The sequence below is a fragment of the Podarcis cretensis genome, assembly GCF_951804945.1.
Source record: "Podarcis cretensis genome assembly, chromosome: 8".
NCBI classification, from domain to species: Eukaryota; Metazoa; Chordata; class Lepidosauria; order Squamata; family Lacertidae; genus Podarcis; species Podarcis cretensis.
Window position 1 is genome coordinate 70377540 of NC_137177.1, and position 23617 is coordinate 70401156.

Consider the following 23617-nt stretch of genomic DNA (forward strand, 5'->3'; position numbering starts at 1 on the left):
TTCTCTTTTGAGGAAAGGCGCCACATTTGGATACTAAATCCAAACCACAAGCATAAAGTAATCAATGGACATTTTCTTCTACGCTACAGGGTTCTGGAATGCACAAAGTAAAAAGAAAATCTCCAAAATCCTCCCTACAAGGCAAAATAAATCTCAAAACTGGCCAAGAAGCCTCCAGTCAGCAAAGAATGGAGGGAAGTTTTAAACTAGTTGCTGTAAAGTGAGTCCTGAAAAAAAATTATATATATATAATTTATATATATATATATATATATATATATATATATATATAATATATATATATAAAAAGGGGTGTGTGTCCTGAACTCATAGCTAAAGAAGAGGTTCAGGGAGGGAAAGTGTGCTTATTTCTTTAAAAAGACACACAGACTATAAGTTGTCTCCAATCTCAATCCTACTCAGAGTAGACCCATTGAAGTTAATAGACATGATGAGCTAAGATTCATTAATTCTAATGGGTCTATAGTGAGTAATATTTAGCTGGATTCAACTCTTTAGACATAAATCATAAATAAAAGTATTCTCAGTCGGGCTTGTGAAGATACTTTATGTTTAATACATCTGAAAAATGCATATACAAAGAACTTAGACATGGAAAAAAGCATCAGTTCAACACTAACGAGACTATAAGAATTAGAATTTGGGAAGACTGAGAAATATTAAGCCAGAGTATAGTTCTAGTAAGATCCCTATTAACACTGGAGTCAAAGACCCTCACATGGTGTGTTATACTAAGCAACAACCTGGGGAGGCAAGAGCTGCTGACACACAATGCACTTTTAAGGTAATTCCTCTACTGGTCCCCAAGGTGCCGTATTGAACATCTTTCCCATCCATATTTTCTCCTGATGGAGGCGTATCTCCTTCCCCCTCTTCAAAGAGAATGCTAAACCGTTTTGCGGCATAGTCAGCTGGTTAGCTTCAACCCTCCATTACAGCAGGCAAAGGCCATGTGAGTGGGTTTCAAAATCTCACTCATGTGGCTGATCAGAAGCCTCTGCTTGCCAAGAGAGAGGCTGGTTGTTTAGCAAATCCAAGGGACTGCACTAACTTTAAAAAGATGCAGTTCTCCCCTTTCAATTAATGCCTAATAATGTCAAGTTTTGAAAACTAACTACAAAAGAATTAGTAATTGGCAAAGTTAGGTGGGGTTTGTGTAGATGTGTGTGTGCGTTACACACCCAAAAAAACAAAGCTTTTGGCGTAATATATAAACAAAAGACTTGTTTACACATTTCATGTTTTAAAGGGCAAGATGGGAATTTCTGACCTGCTTGGAGAAAAGAAAGGGAAACAGATCGAAGGCAACTTCAGAGGAGGTGCAGGATGAACTACACCCCTCTTCAAAGGAGCACCAGTTTTGGGACATTCTCATTTCCAGAATACGTTCCAAGGACTGAAACCTGCTCCCCCTAGACTGCAAGCTGGCCACAGAAGATCAAAGAATCCAAGCAGCACCAGCCTAGCATGATGGGGAAAGGCTTGGAGGCCAGAGCCTAAAAGTTAGTCTGTTACAGAGAAAAATCACCACAAGCATGCCTGAATTTTAAAAACAAAGAAATTAAACAGTAAACAAACAAAAAACCCTAGTACTGATCAGTGTTTGCTGAAATACAATATTATTATTATTTTTTAAAAAAAATTCAACTAACTGAAGGGCACTGGAGGAAGAGCACTAACATTTGCATCTCACACAGGGAGCGAATGGGAAGAGGGTGCACGACATTTGTCATTATTGCAAAAACAAATGGGAAAATCTGAATCTTTAGTTTGATTTCAACATTGCTTTTAGTATGACATCAACACCAGCTTTGCAGAAGGGGGCCGTGAAGGGATGTTCATAGCAGCACACATCTGCGGCTCTTCTTCGGCTCCGGAGGCTCCAGGGCAGCCAATATCGCCTCGTCAAATACATTCTTTAGGCCTTTCTGAAAAGGGGCAAAGAGAAAGGGGCTGTCTCATTTTCTGGGTTATTAAAAGCAAACCGTGTTTTAAAAAGCCGACAAAGTTAAAGATCGAGTAGAGATGAAGATCCTGCAGTGAAGCAATATTCCTTTCCGAGTGTTTGAACCTTGTTTATCAGTTTTTTAAAATGATGATGATAATAATAATAATAATAATAATAATACAGAGCACTCAACATTTAAGCCCATAAAGCAGCCTGAGGACATTTTCAGCAAGTCTCAATATTTCAAGAAATGAAGTATATGTACTAAAGCAATTCCCATGGACTGTGTGTGTGTGTGTGTGTGTAAGTAATATTACAACTCACATGCTAATGACAATGCATTATCCCCTGTGTTGAAAAAGAAGTAATGATCCAAGGAAAGGGAGCAAGTGACACCCAGGTTAGATTAGCAAGCAAGCAAGAATGGAGAATCCTTTGGCACAAATCAGCCAAGCCTTCATGTGTTACTGAAGCAGCAGAAGTAGACTTGGAAGCAAGGAATGGTAGTAGACTTCAATAATGGGAAAATGAACAGGTAGGTACTATAGTGTATAAATGTTAAACTGAAGCAAATGAATGCAGACAGGAATAATGCTTCATCAGGCATTTATACAAACAACTAATTTTAATTTTGAAATGTAAAGAACTACAATTGTATGTCTTTTCCTTCCTTCAGACAACAGAAGCCAAATGGTATGACTTTGTTTTAAAGAAGCTTTACATTTTACAGTTGCAAGTTTTGAGAATGAGTAAAAATAAGTGATACTGTGTCACTGAAAACAGAAGTTAAGACGTCTGTCAAGCAGTAGCAGGTACACCAAACTTCCTTCCCCTCCCACTTAGAGGACCAACAAATACTCCACTACAGCACAAACAGCCAAAGCAACAGCAAGCCCCACTGCACAGAGGAAAACCAGAAAATCCTTCACCATTTCAGCATCACTTGCAGGTCACTATGTCAGGTACAATCATCATGCAAATACAGTTAACAGAGCCACAAGAGAGAAAATGAATTGCACATCACTTCTCATTTGGATATAAAAACTCTTAACCAGGTTTTCACTTATTCCTCTCAAGTTTAACTTTTGAAATAGACCTTCAGTCCCTTAGCAACCTAACTTATAAAGCTATTAAAGATCCAGCAACCCAAGAAGCAAAAGGTTTAAGCGAGTCCAGTTCATGTTCCATAGCCATAACGAATTGTATAAGCAGTTTCCAATCCAAAAGCTAATACAGAGTTTGCTCTAAGACGTTAAGTAAAGACACAGCTTCTTTCAATCAGGATGGTTTTATTTGTTTTTCAACCAACTTTCTACAGCAGCAGGACAGAGGAAGCAGCAACAAGAAAGGAAAAAAAGAGGAAACTGTTTTAGAATATACAGCATTTCCGTTTGGGTTGAGTTTCCGGAGGCTCGAGGGCAGCTAGGATAGCCTCATCAAACACATTCTTCAGACCTCTCTATAAGACAGAGGGAAGGAGAAAAAAATAGTAGCCAGGTTAGAGGATTAGAGAGAGACACAAACACACACACACTCACACAAGCAGATACAAAGAGCATTCAGGATAAAGGTGGTCAGCAAAGCAGATTTACTTTGTAACAAAGTAGATCTTTGAGGGAAAGAGGAAACAAGACAAGCACGGCAGAGGATTAGCAAGAATGCTACCTGGATACTTGTAGATGTTTTCTTACCCTATGAGTGAAATATTGTATCTCTTTCCAAAAGAAGCTTTGTAAATTAAAAGGAAGAGCTGAAAAGTAGCTGTGTTAGTGAACACCTCAAAGTTGCATGTCCCTCTCAAAATGAAACAAAATCTACTCAGGAAGGCTCCTTCCTGGCACTGCCACCACCACTGCCAAGAAAATCACAAGGTAGTTGCTTATCTAAGGGTATGCCCTGCTCAGCTGCAGTCCCTCCCATTTCACATCCTGATGGCACTTGCTCTGGGTGGCCATCTGCTGCTGTCAAGTTCATTTCAGCAACAACACCTACCTACACAGATCTTTACGAAGGGAGAGCACCACAGGCAATACTTTTGGCCAAATGTAACCTCTAGTTATTTCAAAACTTACTGATATTACAGCAAAGGATGGGTGAGGTTAGAACCCTCATAGGGTGGCATGTCCCGGGAATTTATTTGCTGCTCTCCAATTTCATATTGCTACTCATGAGTAGCAAAATACTCACCACCTACTTTCATGGTTTAACAGCATGCTGTGCCAACTGTAGAAGAACCTAATGGATGTAAATGTAGGCTCAAGTGCTGTTCACAAGCAGTTGGGAGGACTGGCTATCAACAAATCTTTCAGCAATTCTCAATGAATGGGAAAAATCAGTACTGTCTCGACCATGTTAAGAGTTAAGACAATTCCACGCCACCTCTCTGGGGTTGCCATAAAGTCCAGGGAAGCAAGGATTATTGCAGCTCAAGAACACTGGTTTCGGCATGAACACACACCAACTTATAAAATGGTATGCTCCAGTTACTGTGTCAACAACAGCAATTATGGCCCCTGAGGTCACTAAGACAGGTAAAAGAAATCAGAAATGGGAGCTCTAGACAACTGTGTGTTCTGAACACCAAGTGAACAAAAGTTTCTGTCTACAACAGACACATCAATGCACAAACCTGCAGCAACAGGATTTCTAAGAAAAGGAACAGCAACTCTGTAACAGATTTGCCACTGTCACAAATTGACAGATAAATATTTGCAACTGAAACTGAAGACACTGGACTCGCCTAAATCTACTGCGCTATACGCAACCAATAGCCCAGAGAGTGAAAGAAATAGGTCCTGCAAATATACATCTTACCAGCATAAACACCCCACGCCCAAACAGACCATTTTTCATTTATCTGTCTGCTTTAGATAAACAATCTTGCACTGAACAGAAGTTTCGTGGAAAAAAATGATGTAAGTGATTAAGTGATTTGACGTCATGGAATAGGCCTACATGATCATCCAAGCATGTAGTAAGCTCAGCTGAATATCCTCTGGAGAGCCACAGAAGGGATTTCCTGCAACCAGGGACTGCATCCCTGTGCCTGCTGTAATCATTTGCCAGCTCCATTACACAAGTATCAGAGTAATAATAAAGTAGTGTAATGGTATAATCTATTACACCATAAAGCAGCAGTTTCTACCTTGCTTTGTTCTTTATACAGAAAAGCAATTTAGATGATCCTGGATTATGAGTGTGAAAGCAACTGTTCTAAATACAATCTCAAGCTTAACATGCTTGTTAACTTTGTTTTAGATTTGTGACAGGCTAGCCTTTGAAAAGCCATTTCACAAAAACAGGTTGTTTTTTTAATTCACTATGTTTTCTATAAATTCTTGCCTAAAATGGGTTTAGGAACATTTAAAAGGCCAAAAGCGATATTATCATTTGAGACAACTACAGGCTACAGCATACAGTAATGAGATTCCCTACTTTAGCTATCACCAATATGCAGCCCTCTGGATGTCTGGACTACAACTCCCACCAACCGAATGGGAGTTGTAGTCCAAAACAACTGGTGAGCACCAGGTTGGCAAAGGTTGCCTTAACTTGGAAGAATTATGTGGAAGATTTTGGCTGGAATTTCTAGTTAGAATCTATGAAATCTCAGAAAGAAGGGCCTGCTGCAGCAATGGGTGAGAGCACCTGGTGGTCACAGCTCAAAACTACAGTGTGTTTCACCACTTGTGTATACCACCAAGTGATAATGAGAACTTAGGTAAAGCCCTAATGCTATTCACAGAATTATAAGCAGAAATATTTCCAGCCCTACACTTGATATTACAGTTCCATGTCCAACTATGTGTTGGTTGAGATTTGGGAAAGGGATTTGTGGGAAGTCACAATTCCCTGAAAAAGCCTAATTTCTGAAAAGGTGTCGTAGTTTTGCTGCAGTGCCAGTAATATGCAGGAAAAAATAACTCAAAACCTTAAGCCATTTACTATTTTGCAAGTTCATCATGATTCTCATGCATAAAATCAACTGATTAGGTATAATTACTATTGCAGTTCCATAACACCACTGTTTCACCAACATACATGCATTAAATTTAGCTGTAAAGTATGCTATCTCACATATCAGTTTATTTTTATTAATAGGTGTTCCCTGTGCATCAAAGGTAGGTGAAAAACTTATTCAATTCTGTATGCGTTAGATAAGACTGATTTTGAATTGTCAATCATACCGGTGCACTTGTTTTAATTAGTGTTCTTGCATTAGAATCACTCACACTATCACCTAGAACCCTTACAGAATATCAGAACCCACGGTGATGAGATACACAGCTTTATCTGACTATAATTTAGCCGTTTTTCGTAACAATTAACCATCCTGACAAAATTTGTGTTTGTTCTATTATATGCTCAATGATAAACACGTGTAAGGAAAATAATTTGTTTGCAGTAAAAAATGCTCAAGAAAGTAAGTGCAAAATACTTGATAAATTTTTGAAGCTAGTTCTAGTATGTTCAGGTGAAAAACATTTAAATTCTTCTCATGCAGCTAGAATGAAGCATAAAAAACTCACTTCGCCAAAGAGCATGTTTAGCTATTCCACTCTACTATGAAAGAAATAGTCCAGAACACCACAAATGAGAAGCCTTACCTGTGTGAGTGCAGAGCATTCCACATATTTGACAGCCTTCAAGTCCCGTGCCAGCTTTTCAGCAGTCTCAGGAGTGATAGGCTTCTGCTTATTCTTGGCAAGTTTCTCAATTGTTGAAGGGTCATCTCTGAGATCAATTTGGGTCCCAACAAGCAAAAAGGGAGTCTTTGGACAATGGTGAGTGATTTCAGGTACCCACTGAAGAGAAGATAAAATGTGATGGTCATAATGCAAATATCAGGATCCAACAACACAGGACACTTTTTACAAAGCCTGACAAAAATTAGTTTGGGGGTCAAAGCATACTCACCTTTTCTTTCACATTTTCAAATGAAGATGGCGAGACCACTGAGAAACAGACCAGAAACACATCTGTCTGTGGATAGCTGAGGGGCCGTAATCTGTCATAATCTTCCTGTCCTATTAAAATTAAAAAATGACATCAGAAGCCTATATTGAGGGGGAAGGCCTTATAAATGTGCCATTTTTTCCAGATAACTATGCAGGCATACGGGGGCGGGGCGGGGGGGAGAATACTACCATAGATTAATAACTTCTTACACCCCAAACAACTTATCTTCCTTGCACCTATCTATGCTCTCAAGATTATGGGCAGACAACAGAAAACTGACAATTTTCATCTAGTATATCAATTTATCAACCGGAAACCAGATCAAGCAGCCACCTTGATTATTTTATAGAATGGTGGTATAAATACCCTAAGAAATTCAGCCTGAGATTTTCAGTTCCATGTTGGAAGAATTCTTTGATACCATTACCACAGGTGCCATGAGTCTGACTTACTCTGATGTCAGGCAGATAAGCAGCAGCAATTCTCCACTTCATCCAGAGAAAAAGCAGCCTATTACTGCCATGCACATTGCAAATTGCCAAATCACCCTGTGAGAAGTAGACACTGCTCTCCACTGACCAGAATTTGGCAAGCAACAACTCCACTGGAACCATCCTTCCTCCCTGCTGATCTGCCACAGCGCTTACTCACATGCACTACACCATCTATGCATAAGTGCCCATCCCAGCCAGGCAAGAACTGGAAGCCTTAGTCACCCTCTGTGCTTAATTTCACAACCTAGAAATACTGTGAAACATCATGAAAGCTGTATGAATGGCCATGTCCACCCTGCCTAAAGGCAAGAAAGGATAGAGTGCTGCCAAAGTAGCATTCCTGGATTGGAAACAGAAGTGTACACACACAATCCTTAAGACAACATACTGCATAACATAGCCACAAAGGGTGAACTATGTTATTTCATACACCTCAGATGAACTAATACAATAAACCTTCCCCCATTCTCACAAACTATGCTACATCCTCCCTTCTACTCTTCCTGTTACAATGGCTTCTTCCTCTTTACTTCTTTCCCTTTACTGTCCTGTTCATCTTCATTCTGTTCCTTCTCTAGTCCCCCAAGAGAAGTGCCTACCAGATTAGTTCTCAATTCTAGCTGAAACAGCCACTTTTACTAGAAGAGTAAGAGTCTCTCCACTATATTTTAAATCCCTTTCACACCCTCACAAAATGGTCTGAGCTAAAAGGCTGCCTAAGACGTTACGGATGCAGGATAACAAGAGACTGAGCTTCATCACCTGGGGCCAACTGGAAAACACTGCTTTGACCACATAATACAGTCATATCCTGCAATTCTGTGTATACTTGATGGTTGAAAGTTTTTTTCAAAAATCGAAAGCCAGTCTTGAAAATTTAGGTAAGCAGCTAGGAAACAAAGTCACCTGCTTTCTCCATGGGTTTAATTTCAAAAGAGAGCTTACCTGCTGTATCAAAGAGGCCTAAGGTATATGGCTCTCCACCAATCATCACTGTTACAGCATAGTTATCAAACACCTGGGGAATAAGAGAGAAGAGGCAGAGTGAAAACATCACCTTCTAAACATGAGCCATACACAGGCAGGTAAACCAACAGTCAAAACAGAAGTGTGACTTTGTGTTCATGACCTATCAGATGGCTGAGTTCAATTATCACCACTAGACACAACGACATTGAAGTTGGCACACCTGCCAATAAAAAGATGCTTACAAAAACCTTATTATATTCTTCAAAATTTGCAGTTACCACCGTTATGAAGTACAAAGCATAAAGTAAGCAACACAGTAAAACTATAGCCCACTCTTGTCTACTGAAAATCAAATGAAAAAACTGATTGTAACAAGTAGTTAAAATAAATAGCACAATTGTTTCTTTCTCTCTCTCATTTTTAAAGCTGAACAAGCAGATTTGAAACTTTTATTAAGACTCGAATCTTAAAAAGGTTCAAGTTTATGTTAACATTTACATCTTAATGCAGGTAGCACATTGGTCAACTAGAGAAAAATGGGTTCAGGGCTCTGATTATGGTGTAGCAGAATAGGCAAAGCTGAACATTTTACCTACTACACTACATGCATGTGCGAGCAAACATCCACAGAACACAATCCTTTCCTACAGAACATCTTAACTGCAAGCTTCCCATGCTTAGCAAACCATACAATAATGCTTTGTATCATGCCATTGTTTCTTGGTCTCACTGCTGAAACAGTACAGCAGCAGCCTCTCTCAGATGCTAACTGAAATAAAGAATTGTAATTTCAATGATATTCAGTATGAAATAGGGTGTTTGGACAGTCTATTCTGGAGAGCCCAACTTGCAACAGAATTTCCTTTATCAAATGAGATAAGTGAGGATCTTCAGATTATGGCTTTGTAGCAACTCACTTTTATGTTTTATTTAGCTATATAGATACATGCTTGCTAAATGGAAACCAATTCAGTGGCAGAGGGGGGAATGCCCTAAAGGGATACTATAGGTAAAGGTAAAGGTACCCCTGCCCGTACGGGCCAGTCGTGTCCGACTCTAGGGTTGCGTGCTCATCTTGCTCTATAGGCCGTGAGCCGGCGCCGCCTGAAGACACTTCCAGGTTACGTGGCCAGCGTGACGAAGCTGCAGCTGGCGAGCCAGCACCAGTGCAGCACACGGAAACGCCGTTTACCTTCCCGCTATAAAGTGGTACCTATTTATCTACTTGCACTTAAGAGTGCTTTCGAACTGCTAGGTGGGCAGGAGCTGGGACCGAACGACGGGAGCTCATCCCGCCGCGGGGATTTGAACCACCAACCATGCGATCAGCAAGTCCTAGGCACTGAGGTTTTACCCACAGCGCCACCCGTGTCCCTAAAGGGATACTATACTGATCTAAAGATAAGCCTTTAGTTAGGCAGCAGTCCACAGTAACTTATAAGGGGGGTCTATGCTCTTATCAAAACTAGAGGAACTTGTCTTACACCAGAAAGCCCTGGTTCGCTTTATCATGCTATTGTGAGGACCAAGATGTGATAGCCTGAAGGGAAGATCAAAGGAATGCCAAAAGAAGTCAGCTTAAAGCACAGCTGGTCACATCCTTAAGGTATGATATGGTAAGTGAGAACAAAATAACACAATACAATGATTTACTGTAGAGCACAGAAGATCCATTAACTGCTAAGGTGTAGGGGTTAGAGATGTAAAGGTATGGAAGACAACTGGGGAAAAAATAATCTGCCAAAGTCTTTAAGTTTTCCAGTGGAAAAATTAGAGACATAGGGGAAAACACGTGGAAAAAACCCTCTTCTGAACCCTCTTTTTCAGAATGAAGAAAATACTTTTAAGCCTTAAGGTTTAAGGCAAGGTTTTAAAATACTATTTTATCTTTACACTATCAAAATGCTTTCCAATAATCATGTAATTATTCTTTAAGGTAAGTGATGAGTAATTCCACTTTTAGCATACTGTAAACATGGAGATCTCACAAATTCCCTGATTCTCCATCAAGTGAAAACGTTGTCTATGTTTACGAATACCAAGATCAAGAAATAAAATAATAGTTTAGAGTAGAAAGGCTTGTTTCAATCTGTTGAAACCTTCAGTTTCTGAAATTTATTGAAGTAAAATAAGAATTCAGAATTGAATTTCAGTATCTTCCAGACATTGTTACTGAATAAATAAAGGCTTGTGATGCTAGTATTTATAGCAAGTATGGCCAAACTTGGCCTTCCAGATGATCTGGGACTACAACTCCCATCATCCCTAGCTAACAGGACCAGTGGTAAGGGATGATGGGAACTGTAGTCCCAAAACATCTGGAGGGCCAAGTCTGCCCATGCCTGATTTATAGGTAAACATTTTTAAAAGTGGCATGTGGCTTTCATGTGGTTCATTTTGACCACAATTACTACTACACTTACTTTGTGCTGTGATTAGAAATTTATAACACTGTACTACTTAGTAATTTAACTCAACATTCAAGCTGATCATTTTTTTCTGAAACTAAAAAAGGAAAACTCAACATCCATATTTAATTATGTGTGGAGGACTCCTGAATGGGGTTACTGTGCCCCTGAAGGACCAGGTGCACAGCCTGGGAGTCATTCTGGACTCACAGATGTCCATGGAGGCACAGGTCAGTTCTGTATCCAGGGCAGCTGTCTACCAGCTCCATCTGGGTATGCAGGCTGAGACCCTACCTGCCCACGGACTGTCTCGCCAGAGTGGTGCATGCTCTAGTTTTCTCCCATGTGGACTACTGCAATGCGCTCCTCGTGGGGCTACCTTCAAAGGTAATCCGCAAACTACAACTAATCCAGAATGCGGCAGCTAGACTGGTGACTGGGAGCAGCCGCCGAGACCATATAACACCAGTCCTGAAAGACCTACATTGGCTCCCAGTACGTTTCCGAGCACAATTCAAAGTGTTGGTGCTGACCTTTAAAGCCCTAAATGGCCTCGGGCCAGTATACCTGAAGAAGCGTTTCCACCCCCATCGTTCCGCCTGGACACTGAGGTCCAGCACCGAGGGCCTTCTGGCAGTTCCCTCACTGCAAAGCTACAGGGAACCAGGCAGAGGGCCTTCTTGGTAGTGGCACCCGCCCTGTGGAACGCCCTCCCATCAGATGTCAAAGAGATAAACAACTACCTGACATTTAGAAGACATCTGAAGGCAGCCCTGTTTAGTGAAGTTTTTAATGTGTGACATTTTAATGTTGCCCAGAGTGGCTGGGGAAACCCAGCCACATGGGCAGGGTTCAAATAATAAATTATCATCATCATCATCATCATCATCATCATCATCAATACTATGACCTGTTAAGTTAGAGTCAGTCTCTAGTTCTGCTTTTTCTGTTGCAAATAAATTGGAATCTCTCTGAAAGAGGGATTATAGCTTATGTGTATGCTTATCCCACTGCCTCCACTGGTGTTGCAGATTTTCTGTCCCCCACCCCCATCAGCTTGCTACTCCATCTCAAATGCTGGATACATCTGTAATTACAGTTTGAATAAAACTAAGGCTTCTGTCGTTTAAAGAGTCATAAATGCACCTGTTACCAAACAGTTCAATTTATGTGCTATATACTTTTTATGGTCTTTAAAGACTGATTAAGTACTACATACATTTCAAATTTTATTTTTAAAAAATCAGAAATTTTACACCTGTGTAGTGATCAAATAGATCGTTGACAGAGCAAACTAGAGACTTATATAATTACTTATATGAACTGAGAACCAATGGCCTCAACAAAGGAGCCTGCAAATTACCATATCTACATGCTAGGAGAAATACTGATTCCCTCAAACAGAATATGGATTCAGAAACATGGTAAAACATACAAAAATACAATGCCACAGCCACATCATGTATACACAATATCGTTAAAAGCGAAAACTCATAAAATACAGGAATCAACTAATGATATACATGTACCAGTATTTAATTTAACTGACAGGATTAAGATTCCTTATTCCCCACGTTGCACAGAAAAGAAAAATATGAAAATGTTGCTCTTTACTCACCGTTGGTACGTATTCAGAGGGGAATTTATTTGTTGTGTAAGAAATTAGAAGACATGTTTTACCAACAGCACCATCACCCACAACTACACACTTAATCGTCTGCATAGCTGAAGTCTGCTACTTTATCAGGTCCAAGATTAATCTAGAAAGAACAAAAGAAAACAATTGCATATTTTTATAATTTTGTACAATGGGAAATATTTTTTGAGCCCAAGCCCAGCTTCTGTATTAGCACCCCAATAACTTTAGTCAACGCCTGCCAACCTAGCAGTTCGAAAGCACCTCCGGGTGCAAGTAGATAAATAGGGACCGCTTACCAGCGGGAAGGTAAACGGCGTTTCCGTGTGCGGCTCTGGCTCTGGCTCTGGCCAGAGCAGCGATGTCACGCTGGCCACGTGACCCGGAAGTGTCTCCGGACAGCGCTGGCCCCTGGCCTCTTAAGTGAGATGGGCGCACAACCCCAGAGTCTGTCAAGACTGGCCCGTACGGGCAGGGGTACCTTTACCTTTACCTTTAACTTTAGTCAAACAGGTCTATGACAGTTGAAGCAGCTAAAAAGTTGAAACAAAAAATTCAGAGGCAAGAGACTTTCAGGAGGAATCTATTTTCCTTCTCAACATCTGATAAGGAACCACAATTGATTAAAGAATAATTTCAAGTTGGGCTCTAGTTTTATTTCCTCATCACTTGGAAACCCAATAAACCTTCATGGAAGCTCAAAGGGCCTACATGAAGGAGAAAACATTGCTAAAAAGTTACTGGCACGTTATTTAAAAGGTATTCACCATTAATGCTCCCCTACTTTCAAATACTGTAAGGTTAGGAACAAGAAAGAAGCAAGTATTTATGTAGGATCTATGTGCATTTTGTATGATTTTGTCTATGAAGAAATGTGATATATACATACATCTCAACCCACTTCAATTTCTATCTAATCTGAATTTCAAAGTTAGTAACAAGCTTTAAATGTCTTGCTCTTGCCAAGCTGGGGACCTCCAGCCTACATATCCGGTACCACAGCTGGAATCTGCCTTCTAACCACAAGCCCTTTCCTTCCTGTTTTGCAAGTAGACACCCAGAAGTAAGAATGACATCCTAGCCAACCAAACACACACACTAAACAATTGATATTTTAATTTCAGAAACAATTTCTACTACATAGGAAAATTACTATCTTTCGCACCACACCTTTTGGCCTGTTTGAGATCAATAACATTAAAACGAACCCTTCAAAATATGGCTTGACATGGCATCTAATTCCACCCTTTGGTGCTCTAAATCAGTTTCCAGTTATTAAAGAAAATACAAATCAGATGCAGCTCTTTTTGCTATTACTGTGGTGAGAGGTTAATGCGCTTTTCTGAAGATGAAACATTTCAGAAAGTTACATATGCATACATATGCATGCTGCCCACTTCCTTTAAAAAGCCCCATTTAGTACAGCTACCTTTGGGTTGCCATGTGTCCAGGATTTCCCAGAATACTGCAGTCGGAAGAAGTCCAGGTAGAAATCGCAAAAAAATAAGAGTCTGGGGAAATCCAGACGTATGGCAAGCTTTGTTGGCAGTGTTGTTTTTTGCAATTTTCCTTAAAAATAGCTTGAAGACTTTCCTGTCCAGATTTTCACTGTTTGAAATGCTAAGCTAACTACAAAAGTACCTTGGTTTAAGAACAGCTTAGTTTATGAACAATTTGGGATTAAGAACGCTGCAAACCCAGAAGTAGGTGTTTTGGTTTGTGAACTTTGCCTTGGAATAAGAACATGTTTCACTTCCTGTTGAGTGTGTTCCATTTGTAAACTGAGTCCCCCACTGCTATGGGAAAACACACCTTGGTTTAAGAACGCTTTGGTTTAAGAACAGACTTCCAGAACGGATTAAGTTCATAAACCAAGGTACCACTGTGTTTCCTTCATCTAGATAAGTACATTGTTCTTACTTCTAACAGCATAGATACACACTGATCGATGAGGTCACAGCTCCCTCCTACTGTTGGGTGTGTTCTCCTTTGAGTCACTGTACTTTGCCTTGTTCCTTTCCTCTGTGTGCTTTACTATCTCTTTTGCAGAGACACACCAACACAGAAGTAGGACTGGAAAAGTACTGAGGAATATTGGATAAGGTGGGAGGGCATACATCTAGCTTGCCTTTAGCAGTTAAGAAGCATTATTTAGAAAGCTTTGCTAACACTTGTTAACACCCTCTCATCAAAGCATACCTCACTCACTAAAGTCCTTATGCTGATGCTCAGCTATGGCAGCACAACTACTTAACAGGGCCTTCTGATGCACGCCCACCCACTTTGAACACAAGCCACACCTTACTGTGAGATGTAATCTCAGTAGAGCTTTCTTGACTTTCCTTCTCTCACAAGTGTCACATTTTACCTAGTTCACAAAGTGTTCTTACAAAAGTCAACCAACAGGAATGTTACCCATTCTTAGACTTCACCATACCAGCCACCAAAGGAAGATAGGTAGCTCTTCTAATCTTACATATACTACCCTTCAGATCGGAAGAGTAAACTAAAAGGAAAATCCACTGATCATTTTCAGGGTATCCTGGTTCAAACAATTATGCAGCTATGACTAATTTAAATGAATTTTCCATTTTGTAAAGCAAAGTGTAGACTAACAATCTGCCATAAGTGGTCAAACACAAGTACAACCTTTATACTAACCTGTAAGAGTAAATAAGAAGCTTTACTAACACAGTCCATATCCACAACTGCCCTGACCTGAAAATATGTATTTTGCTCTGGAGAGAGCCCATGGTCAAGCAAGACTCTCCAGTATTCTTCGATGCTTGGAAAAACATGAAAGTCTGACTTCAGCAGCATTGGGAAATGGTAAGGGCTGTTCCTGATCCTGTGCTGAGCCTGAGACACAAGACGTCTTGCTGCTTTCTGAAGTTTAATGGAATGGGGACATGGCTCCATTCCTCTCCTCAGCTGTGGCGAACAACACTCAACATAATGTTATAAGACCCTGCCCCTTCCTGAAAGGGGTGGGGCAGGGCCACGATAATACATTTTAGCTGGCTAAATAAGCCAAAATTTGTTGACTCTGATAGCTACCTTTCCAGAACAAGGACTAGCACAACCACAAACATTAACTGAAAGTGGTCATACCTGCAAAATTTAGATAGTTAAAGGGCTTAAAACAAGAATATGAGCTCATATAGGTAGGCTCAGTGGATTATTTTTGTGAACCAGAGATGGAATCTGAACACCAGTAATAAATTCTTTTCTGAGTGGGGCTACTGTTAGATCCCAGTATCAAGCCCACAATACACAAACACTGTGCCATACTTATAATGCTTTGATGCCCAAAGGTAGATTTTTCTCTAATCTCATTACATGTAAAAGTATGAGAAAAGTATTTTAGAAAGTATGGAGTGAGTATCTAGAGATTAACACTAGGTATATATTAGTTTCAACTGTTGTTTTAAACCTGAAAGCACTGGATGATACCTTTTAAAGAAAACAAAAAATACAATCCTGACTTTTTTTTAGTATTCACCCTGGTATTTGCTTTCCTAATTTTGAGGTGAAATGAAAAACATGTTTCCACACACATCATCACCCTGTTCAGATTACATATTCCAAATAGCAGAACACACACACTAGAAACAAGGAGATGAAGAGCACTGAGCAGATGCTTTGCTTCACAGAAGCTCCTAGCAATAGAGTCAACAGACCCCTGGATTATTTATCAAAAGAATTACTGGTGCCCTGAAATCTAAGAAGCTACCTGAATTCCACACAAATAATAACCAGCTGCACTCTTCCTAAACTCACTATGCTAATTTCTTCTGACACACACTAATAGAAAAAAGAGAGCATTGTTATAGCTTGGTTTAAAGCAGTTCTTCATGAACATTTCTAAGCTAAGACTACCTCATCAGTAGTTAACACTGAACAAATTTTACATTTTTAATTTTTCATCTTTAAATATATTTGAGTAGAATTTAAGCATGACAGAGGCAGGGGGAAGCAAGCCTATGTCTTAAAGGAACCACATAATAGCAAGAGAGTCAGTGTGGTGTAGTGTTTAGAGCAGGCATCCGCAACCTGCGGCCTTCCAGATGTTTTGGCCTACAACTCCCATGATCCCTAGCTAACAGGACCAGTGGTCAGGGATGATGGGAACTGTAGTCCAAAACATCTGGAGGGCCGAAGGTTGGGGGTGCCTGGTTTAGAGTGTCAAAACTAGAACCTGGGAGAGCAGGGTTCAAATCTCCACTCAGTTATGAAGCTCACTAGGTGACCTTGAGTCATTCACTGCCTCTCAGCCAACCTACCTCAACAGATTTGTTGTGAAGAGGGGCAGAACAATGGACACCACCTTGAGCTCCTTCAGAGAAGGTGGGATATAAATGCAACAAATAAATAATAAACAGATAGCAATCAGTCTAGCAAAAAAAGGGGAGGGAGCCCCCAAAATGAAAATAGCTATTCATTGTGTGACCCACACAGGAACATGTTAGTATTCACATGGGTCATGACTCACAAGTGTGAGAAACCCTGATTTAAAATGACAAATATAAAGTATAGTCAAGATCTTTAAAGTAGGCAAGTGTGATACTACCAGTCCAATATAGCAGGTTAATTTAGGAATGTCTCATTGAGCCCTTGGATCCAGGTTCCATTAAAATAAAAGACCTCAACAACACGCTAAATAAAACTGAATGCATTGCTTTCATAAGATATGAATTAAAAATTCACATATGCATAATGGACATGACTTTTAACCTTTCCTTAAAAAATAATTGATGAATGTAACACCCATGGGCACCACAGTGTTCTCAGACACATCACTGATGCTTGCCAAGGTCCTCTGCCTATCTCTATTTTATGGTTTTTTAAAAAATAATAATGAGGGTTTATTTTTAAGCTTTGGGGTTGTAATGGGGGGGGGGTTGCCTATCCTTCGTATGCATAGTAAGAGTCTTTCTTTTGTCTGTGTTTTATTGGTTTGTGGGGATGTACATGCTCTGCCTGCTGAAGGCAGAGTCTGCACACTGCCAGTTTTCTTCTCTGAAAACTGTATCTGTGGTGCCCACCACGGTTTCTTAGATTTCCAAATGCTCCTTGGACCCAGAAAGGTTGGGAAACCTGAAAACAATTGCATGGGAAAAGTAATAGGAAGTAGAACTCTTGCAATCACAATTTCGAAAGATTCACGTCAATGAGACACACACACACACACACACACACACACACACAACCATCATCAGATAGAAACCTCAAGTTTATGCAATGGAGATAAAAAGGAATAGGGAAAGGAAACTGTTAGATTAACAAGCACTAAAAATAAATTAAAAAAAGAACAGCTTGCTGATTGCTTTGCTAAGCAAACAAGTAAACAACGATTTTTGCAGACACAATTCAACTAGACTAAAGTGTTACAATAGTTAAAACAGTATATAATTTGTCCCATCTTTCTAGAAACATTGTCCTCTAAAACCAATTGTATTGTAAAGAGGTGCTACTCTCTCTGTAAACTGAGATTTGCCCACATACTCCCTAGGTGGCTACTAACCCACAGTAAAGTCCTCCAAATGCCCTACAGTAATCAATGAGAATTATTCTGGGTGAACATGGCTGACATTTTTCTAACACCATCTATCATCTGTCTGCATAAATGCACAAGAAATATCTGGGTTAACTTCTCTGGACACATACATTAGGGGATTTGATTTATAGCTAACAGGCAGTACATAGCTTCAAGGTCAGATTAAGTGCATCAATTCCTAGCCAAAGAAGACTACAAACACAGAGCCACTACAGAAAGTACCAGGTTACCATTTGCTTCTTTCTTATCATAAAGGAAGCTTCATAGGGAGTTTCTATACCAAAAAGTACTATTACATGATTCAGTCTATGCTGGATGCTAGTCAACATGCACAAGCACACTATGAGAAAAGACAAGTTTGCAGCCATATGCAGAGAGTTTAATTACAAAGTAAAATGGCTTTTATGGCTGTCCTTTTAGTGTCCATGCTTGGAATAAATAGCTGATCCTCGTACTGCATACACCTCATTGCACGCATACAGGCTCAAACAACCTAAGGAGTTTCCATCACAAGATTTCTGTGAACATTCTTCCAGTACAATATTTGTTAACAGAAAGCATGCTTCTGGTGGTCTCAATACCTGGGTACCCAATAACTCACTGTACTTTTACACACAGCAGTAAGACTGATAATAAGGGCTGTAGCTCAGTGGCAGAACATCTGCCTTCAATACAGTAGGTCCAAGGTTCAATTCCCGCCATCTCCAGGGCTGGGAAAGATCCCTGCAAGAAACCGTGGCAGATCACTCACTGCCAGTTAAGTGCTGGCAGTACAAAGCTAGCTGGACCAATGGTCTGATTCGGTATAAGGCAGCTTCTTATGAGCTAGTTGAAAGGAATTACCACCTCACTTTGCAATGAAACCAACAAAACAAATCTGCATTTAGAAGGTCTCAAATTAGTTGTGCAGAAGGCTCAATTATTTCTGGCAGCCACATACACAGATGTGTAGGTGACTACTAGGCAATAGTCTGAAGATCTCAAAACCTTGCTACATTTGAATGCACTTTCTATAAACACCAACTTCATTTTGGTACCTATTGAGAAAATATATATCAAACTGTGTGTGTAAATTAAGATGAATGTTTATTGTATTGTGAAAGTAAACTGTCTTTTTGTTTTCCCCTTTAATAAACTTGCAAGCAAAAAAAAATCACAACAAAATCTCATTCTACTTAACACCATCTTTGATCATGATGGTATTAGCTTCACCACACTGGCCAATTCCTTCTTACACTCCAAGGACCCCAATCTGGACAGATAATAATAAAATCTGAGAATTTATAGTGTCTTCAAAGTGCTTCAAATAATCCTTACAACCATTCTCTAAAGCAAGGGTGTGCAAACTGAAGCCTTCCAGAGGTTGCTTGGACTACAACTCCCATCAGTCCAGCTAACACGGCACACTGTCAGGGATGAAGAGTGTTGAAGTCTAACAACATATAGGTCAGAAGTTGACCACAGCTGCTCTAAAGCAGCTGTATTATCCCCATGTTGCAGATTTGGGGGCAGGCGAAAGAGGAGGACTGATGCTCTTCTCCTAAGACCCACTTGTGCAGAGCTGAAATGTGAATCAGGGTTTTCTCAAATGATAGCTCTCCGCCATTCTGCAACACCAGCTGTACGTAGAACAGTGGACTGACTCAGTACAAGGCAGCTCCATATGCCAATTGTTTGCAACATGCAATTTATTCTGTGAAAGTACTGTAATGTATTCTGTTCTGTGTGGTTGATTTTAAGATTTGTTTAAAAAATGTGAACACCCAGCCACAGTGAAGTTATAGATTCAAGGAGTGCATTAAGAACCTCAAATCTGCTCTTATTATTGTCATGAAACAACAGCCTCATAAATAAGTCACTAAAGTTTCTAGCCTTACTTAAACTTGCCTACTAAGTGGGCTATTGGGCTGTGTTTCTCCTCAGCCAACATAAAAATGTAAGCTAGTGGCCCTTCTAGCAGGCTATAAAATTAAAAATGCGTGCTTAGTTTCCAGGCTGCCCACAAACAAGGAGGCTTCCCCTTCTTCATGGCCAACATGAAAATGAAAGAGACTGGCAGGGGGAGTCTGTCCTCCCCCACTTATTCACCCAGATGCATGGGATCCCTTTCTGTCTAAAGTCAGAGGATCTTCTTAACGCAAGGCGGTGATATAGTACCACTAAAGATCAGCAATCTATCTCCTTGATCTTTCATAAACATCTATATACATGGACAGCAATGTATATCTGACTGCGAGGCTAAGGCAGAAAGGGTGGCTGGTCTATGTGTCACCTAGCCAATTCCAGTCTCCTAGCCACTGAATTATTGGTATTTTAATTCACATACTGCAGGTGGCAGGACAGAGAATACCAATAAAGATGTTCAAGGTACTCAATATATATTAACTTACATCAACCCTGACAACAGTCTTATGAAATAGGCCAGAAATATTAGCATCCTCTTCCAAATATCACAGATGGGGAAAGTCTTAGGTTGGAGCAGCTTCATCTAAGGCCCATCAATCCTGGTCATTGCCCACACTTGCTACGGCAAGTGAATTGTAGATCAGTGACATCTGGAGGGCCAAAGGTTCCCCATACCTTACCTAAGCCCACCTATGGAGTTTCTGGCAGCAGAGGACAAGGGAGAGGAGAGAAATACTTCCTGAATAGTAGCTAAACCTCTCTACTGATTCACCAGCTTTGGAGTGGGGGTGGGTAGGTAGTGATTATGGTTTTCATACTGCAGAGAAGGGAAATATATTACACCAGTTTTGGGTTCAGACTACAGTGGTGCCTCGCAAGACGAAATTAATCCGTTCCGTGAGGCTCTTCGTATAGCGGTTTTTTCGTCTTGCGAAGCAAGCCCATTGACAGCTTAGCGGATTAGCGCTATTAGCGGTTTTTAGCGGATGAGCTGATAAGCGGCTTAGGGCTTAGGAAAAGGGGGGGAGGGGAAAAAACCCCGCAGGAACTCGCAAGACATTTTCATCTTGCGAAGCAAGCCCATAGGGAAATTTGTTTTGCGAAGCGCCTCCAAAACGGAAAACCCTTTCTTTCGCCTAGCGGGTTTTCCGTCTTGCGAGGCGTTCGTCTTGCAGGGCACCACTGTACATTTGCTGCATGTAGCTCACAATGAAATCGACAGGACTTGAGGCAAATCATGGCTAACTTGTCCCATGGATTTCAATGCAGCTACTGTACTCAAAACTGCATGCAATCCATAGCATTTAGAACTCACAGCACTTCACACGTAAACTGGCTGAAATCCTAATTAGGAGATCAGCATTATTATCATCCCCTATTTTAGCTAAGCCTGAATACAAAATAACCATAGAGTATGTTTTCCCTCCATCCTCCATTTTCCTCTCCATGTTGTCTCCCTCCTTTCCGTTTCCTATATTCTCAGTGACAACAACCTGTCTACAAAACTCCATTTCCCTCTTCAACGTATCTCCTTCTGTACTGCAATACAGGGACCTGCCCTGTCACCCTTTGCAAGCCCATCAGAAGAAGAGACCTCTTCCACAGGGACCCCCTTCACTGACATTACAGACCTGTCCTACATTACAGACCTGTCAAGAGACAGGGCCTACCATCCTATCCTCTGTAATCCCTTCTGGAGCAGAGACCTCTTCTCTCACTCTCTGTAACACCCCCTGAGGGCAAGGGTGAGAGGCAGGGGCATGCCAACAGAGATCCCCTTTCCTCCTCCAGCCTCTCTGCTCCACTGGAAGCAGGGGTCTGTCCTCTCCTCCCAAGGTAATGAACCTGTCCTCCCATCTGCTCCCTAAGCCCCTCACAAGATGGGGGGGGGGCAGGGTCATAGTCAATGGAATCCCCCATTTCTCTCCCCCTCCTCCTGCCTCTTTCTTGCCAGTTTCCTGCATTAAGAGGGCCTGTCATGGGGGAGGGTGCTGCTCCCAGCGGGGAGGCAAAGGGACATCCCCACCACCTCAAGAAAGATCCTCCCACCCTGCCTTGTATTCTGGTGGGCCAGAGACCGGGTCTCTTCTGCCTTTTTCAGGCCCAGGACACACTTTACACCCAAACATGCATTTTGGGACCGATTTCTTTTCACTATACACACACACACACACACACACACACACACATATATATTTGTGAGGCAGCAGGGGCTCTTGTGGCAGCCCCCCTTAGATCCGGCCACGAATGGTCTCCAGGTGCTGGGTCGGGGGCCTGATCCAACAGGAGCACCGCCCGCCACTCAAACATATATATAGCAAAATGTTTTTATACATTAGAAATGCACGTTTTAACCCAAACGTGCATTTGGGGGAGCCCTTTCTTTCAAGCGGGTCTGAAGCAGACTAAAAAGGCCTGCTCCATATAGGCCTGGATTGGGGGGGGGGGAGAGAGAGAGAGACCTGTCCCCGGGAGGCCCCCTCCCTGTTCTCTCTCTTCCTCTCTTCCTCTGCATTGGCGAGGGCCCCGTCCACGCCCAGCTGGGGGGGGGGGGGAGATTGCGGCGGGGATATACACGGAGGAATGTGGGGGAGGGGGGAACCGAGACAGGAAGAAAGGGGGAAAAAGACCGAGCGGGGAGGCCAGCCGGTAGATAAGGGAAGCCGGCGGAAAGGCGGCCCGGTGTCCGCCCTCAGGATGGTGCTGGTGGGGAGAAGAGGAACTGTCTCCTCATAAACGGGGCGCGCGGATAAAGAGCCTAACGGACGCCCCCCCCCCATCCTCCGCCAGTAGCCCCCCTCCCCCTCTTCCTTCCTTTCTTCTTCCTCCTCCTCACGGAGCTTCCGGTCGCCCCTCCCCCACCTCGCTCGGGAAACCGTTTCCCCTCCCCCCCGTCAATCAAGCGGAAAAGGATAAAAAAAAAACCCCAGGGCGACAGCGGCGGCGTCTTCCCCCCATCGCGCCGCCTCCGCCCCACCGCCAAGAAGAAAACGCCCCCCCCCCTCCACCCGCGACCCCTCTCCGTACACACCCGGGCCCGTCCGCCTTCGCCTCGGCGGCACCAGCGCCTTACCTCACGCAGGGCGCTCTCGCTCTCCTCCGCCGGGCGTTGGCAGCTCGCTGCGGGGTCTCCTCGCCTGGGCAGCAAGGGCGGGAGGGGGAGGAGGGCCGGGGCGTGCGCGCTGACGTCACCGCGCTCCGCAGGAGGCGGGGCTCCGGGAACGGAACAGAGGCTTCGTCGTTTCGAGTGGGAGGGGGAGCGGATGAGCGGAGCCTATTTCTATTTATTTATGGCGTTGATAGGGCATTCCTTTTCCTCCAAGGGGGTGTACGCCGTTCTCTCCCCCACTCCTCAATACAATACCCCCCCCACAACAACAACCCTGTGAGGTCGGCCGAAACTGATTCCAAGGTCACACCCGGTGAGAGCGTTCATGGCTGAAGGGGTGGGATCTGAACTCAGCTCTCTCTCCCAGGTCCCAGTCCTGGGAACTGCAACCAACGAATCCATCTTTATTATGGTCAAATACCAGGCAGTTCCCAGGAACTGTAGTTTAGCCTGCCTGTCTGCAGCAAGCAGATTCCTGGCTATTATTTATTTTGGCCTTGGACATAGGAAGTAGGCAGATCTAGACAGTTTGACCATGACTCTCAGGATTTAGCCTCCTCAGCATCTCTGGCATAAGAAGTCTGAGCGAATTGTATTTATTATTACGAAAT

At 42.0% G+C, this 23617-nt stretch overlaps 1 protein-coding gene across 3 annotated transcripts; it reads right to left on the reverse strand.

Annotated features, from left to right (window-relative positions):
• Window positions 1-554: 554 nt before the first annotated feature.
• CDC42 (cell division cycle 42) lies at window positions 555-23096 on the reverse strand. 3 transcript variants are annotated; one of them, XM_079987338.1, is made up of 6 exons: window positions 22971-23096; window positions 12418-12559; window positions 8368-8440; window positions 6887-6996; window positions 6577-6774; window positions 555-1949 (listed from the first exon to the last, which is right to left on the reverse strand). In XM_079987338.1, exons 2-6 carry the CDS (start codon window positions 12520-12522, stop codon window positions 1860-1862), a joined length of 576 nt encoding a protein of 191 aa, XP_079843464.1. In that variant the 5' UTR covers window positions 12523-12559; window positions 22971-23096; the 3' UTR covers window positions 555-1859. The 3 variants fall into 3 exon arrangements, with proteins under 3 accessions (XP_079843464.1, XP_079843465.1, XP_079843466.1); XM_079987339.1 differs by having other exon boundaries at window positions 22929-23023; XM_079987340.1 differs by lacking the exon at window positions 555-1949 and adding an exon at window positions 2134-3428.
• Window positions 23097-23617: the final 521 nt, after the last annotated feature.

Excerpts from the sequence above, each read along its gene's own strand:
- CDC42 (XM_079987338.1), bottom strand. The coding sequence starts at position 12,522 with ATGCAGACGATTAAGTGTGTAGTTGTGGGTGATGGTGCTGTTGGTAAA. Across the intron at positions 6,775-6,886 it reads TTGAAAATGTGAAAGAAAAG|TGGGTACCTGAAATCACTCA; the intron begins GTGAGTATGCTT and ends TCTTCTCTTCAG. Across the intron at positions 1,950-6,576 it reads AATGCTCTGCACTCACACAG|AAAGGCCTAAAGAATGTATT; the intron begins GTAAGGCTTCTC and ends GCCCCTTTTCAG.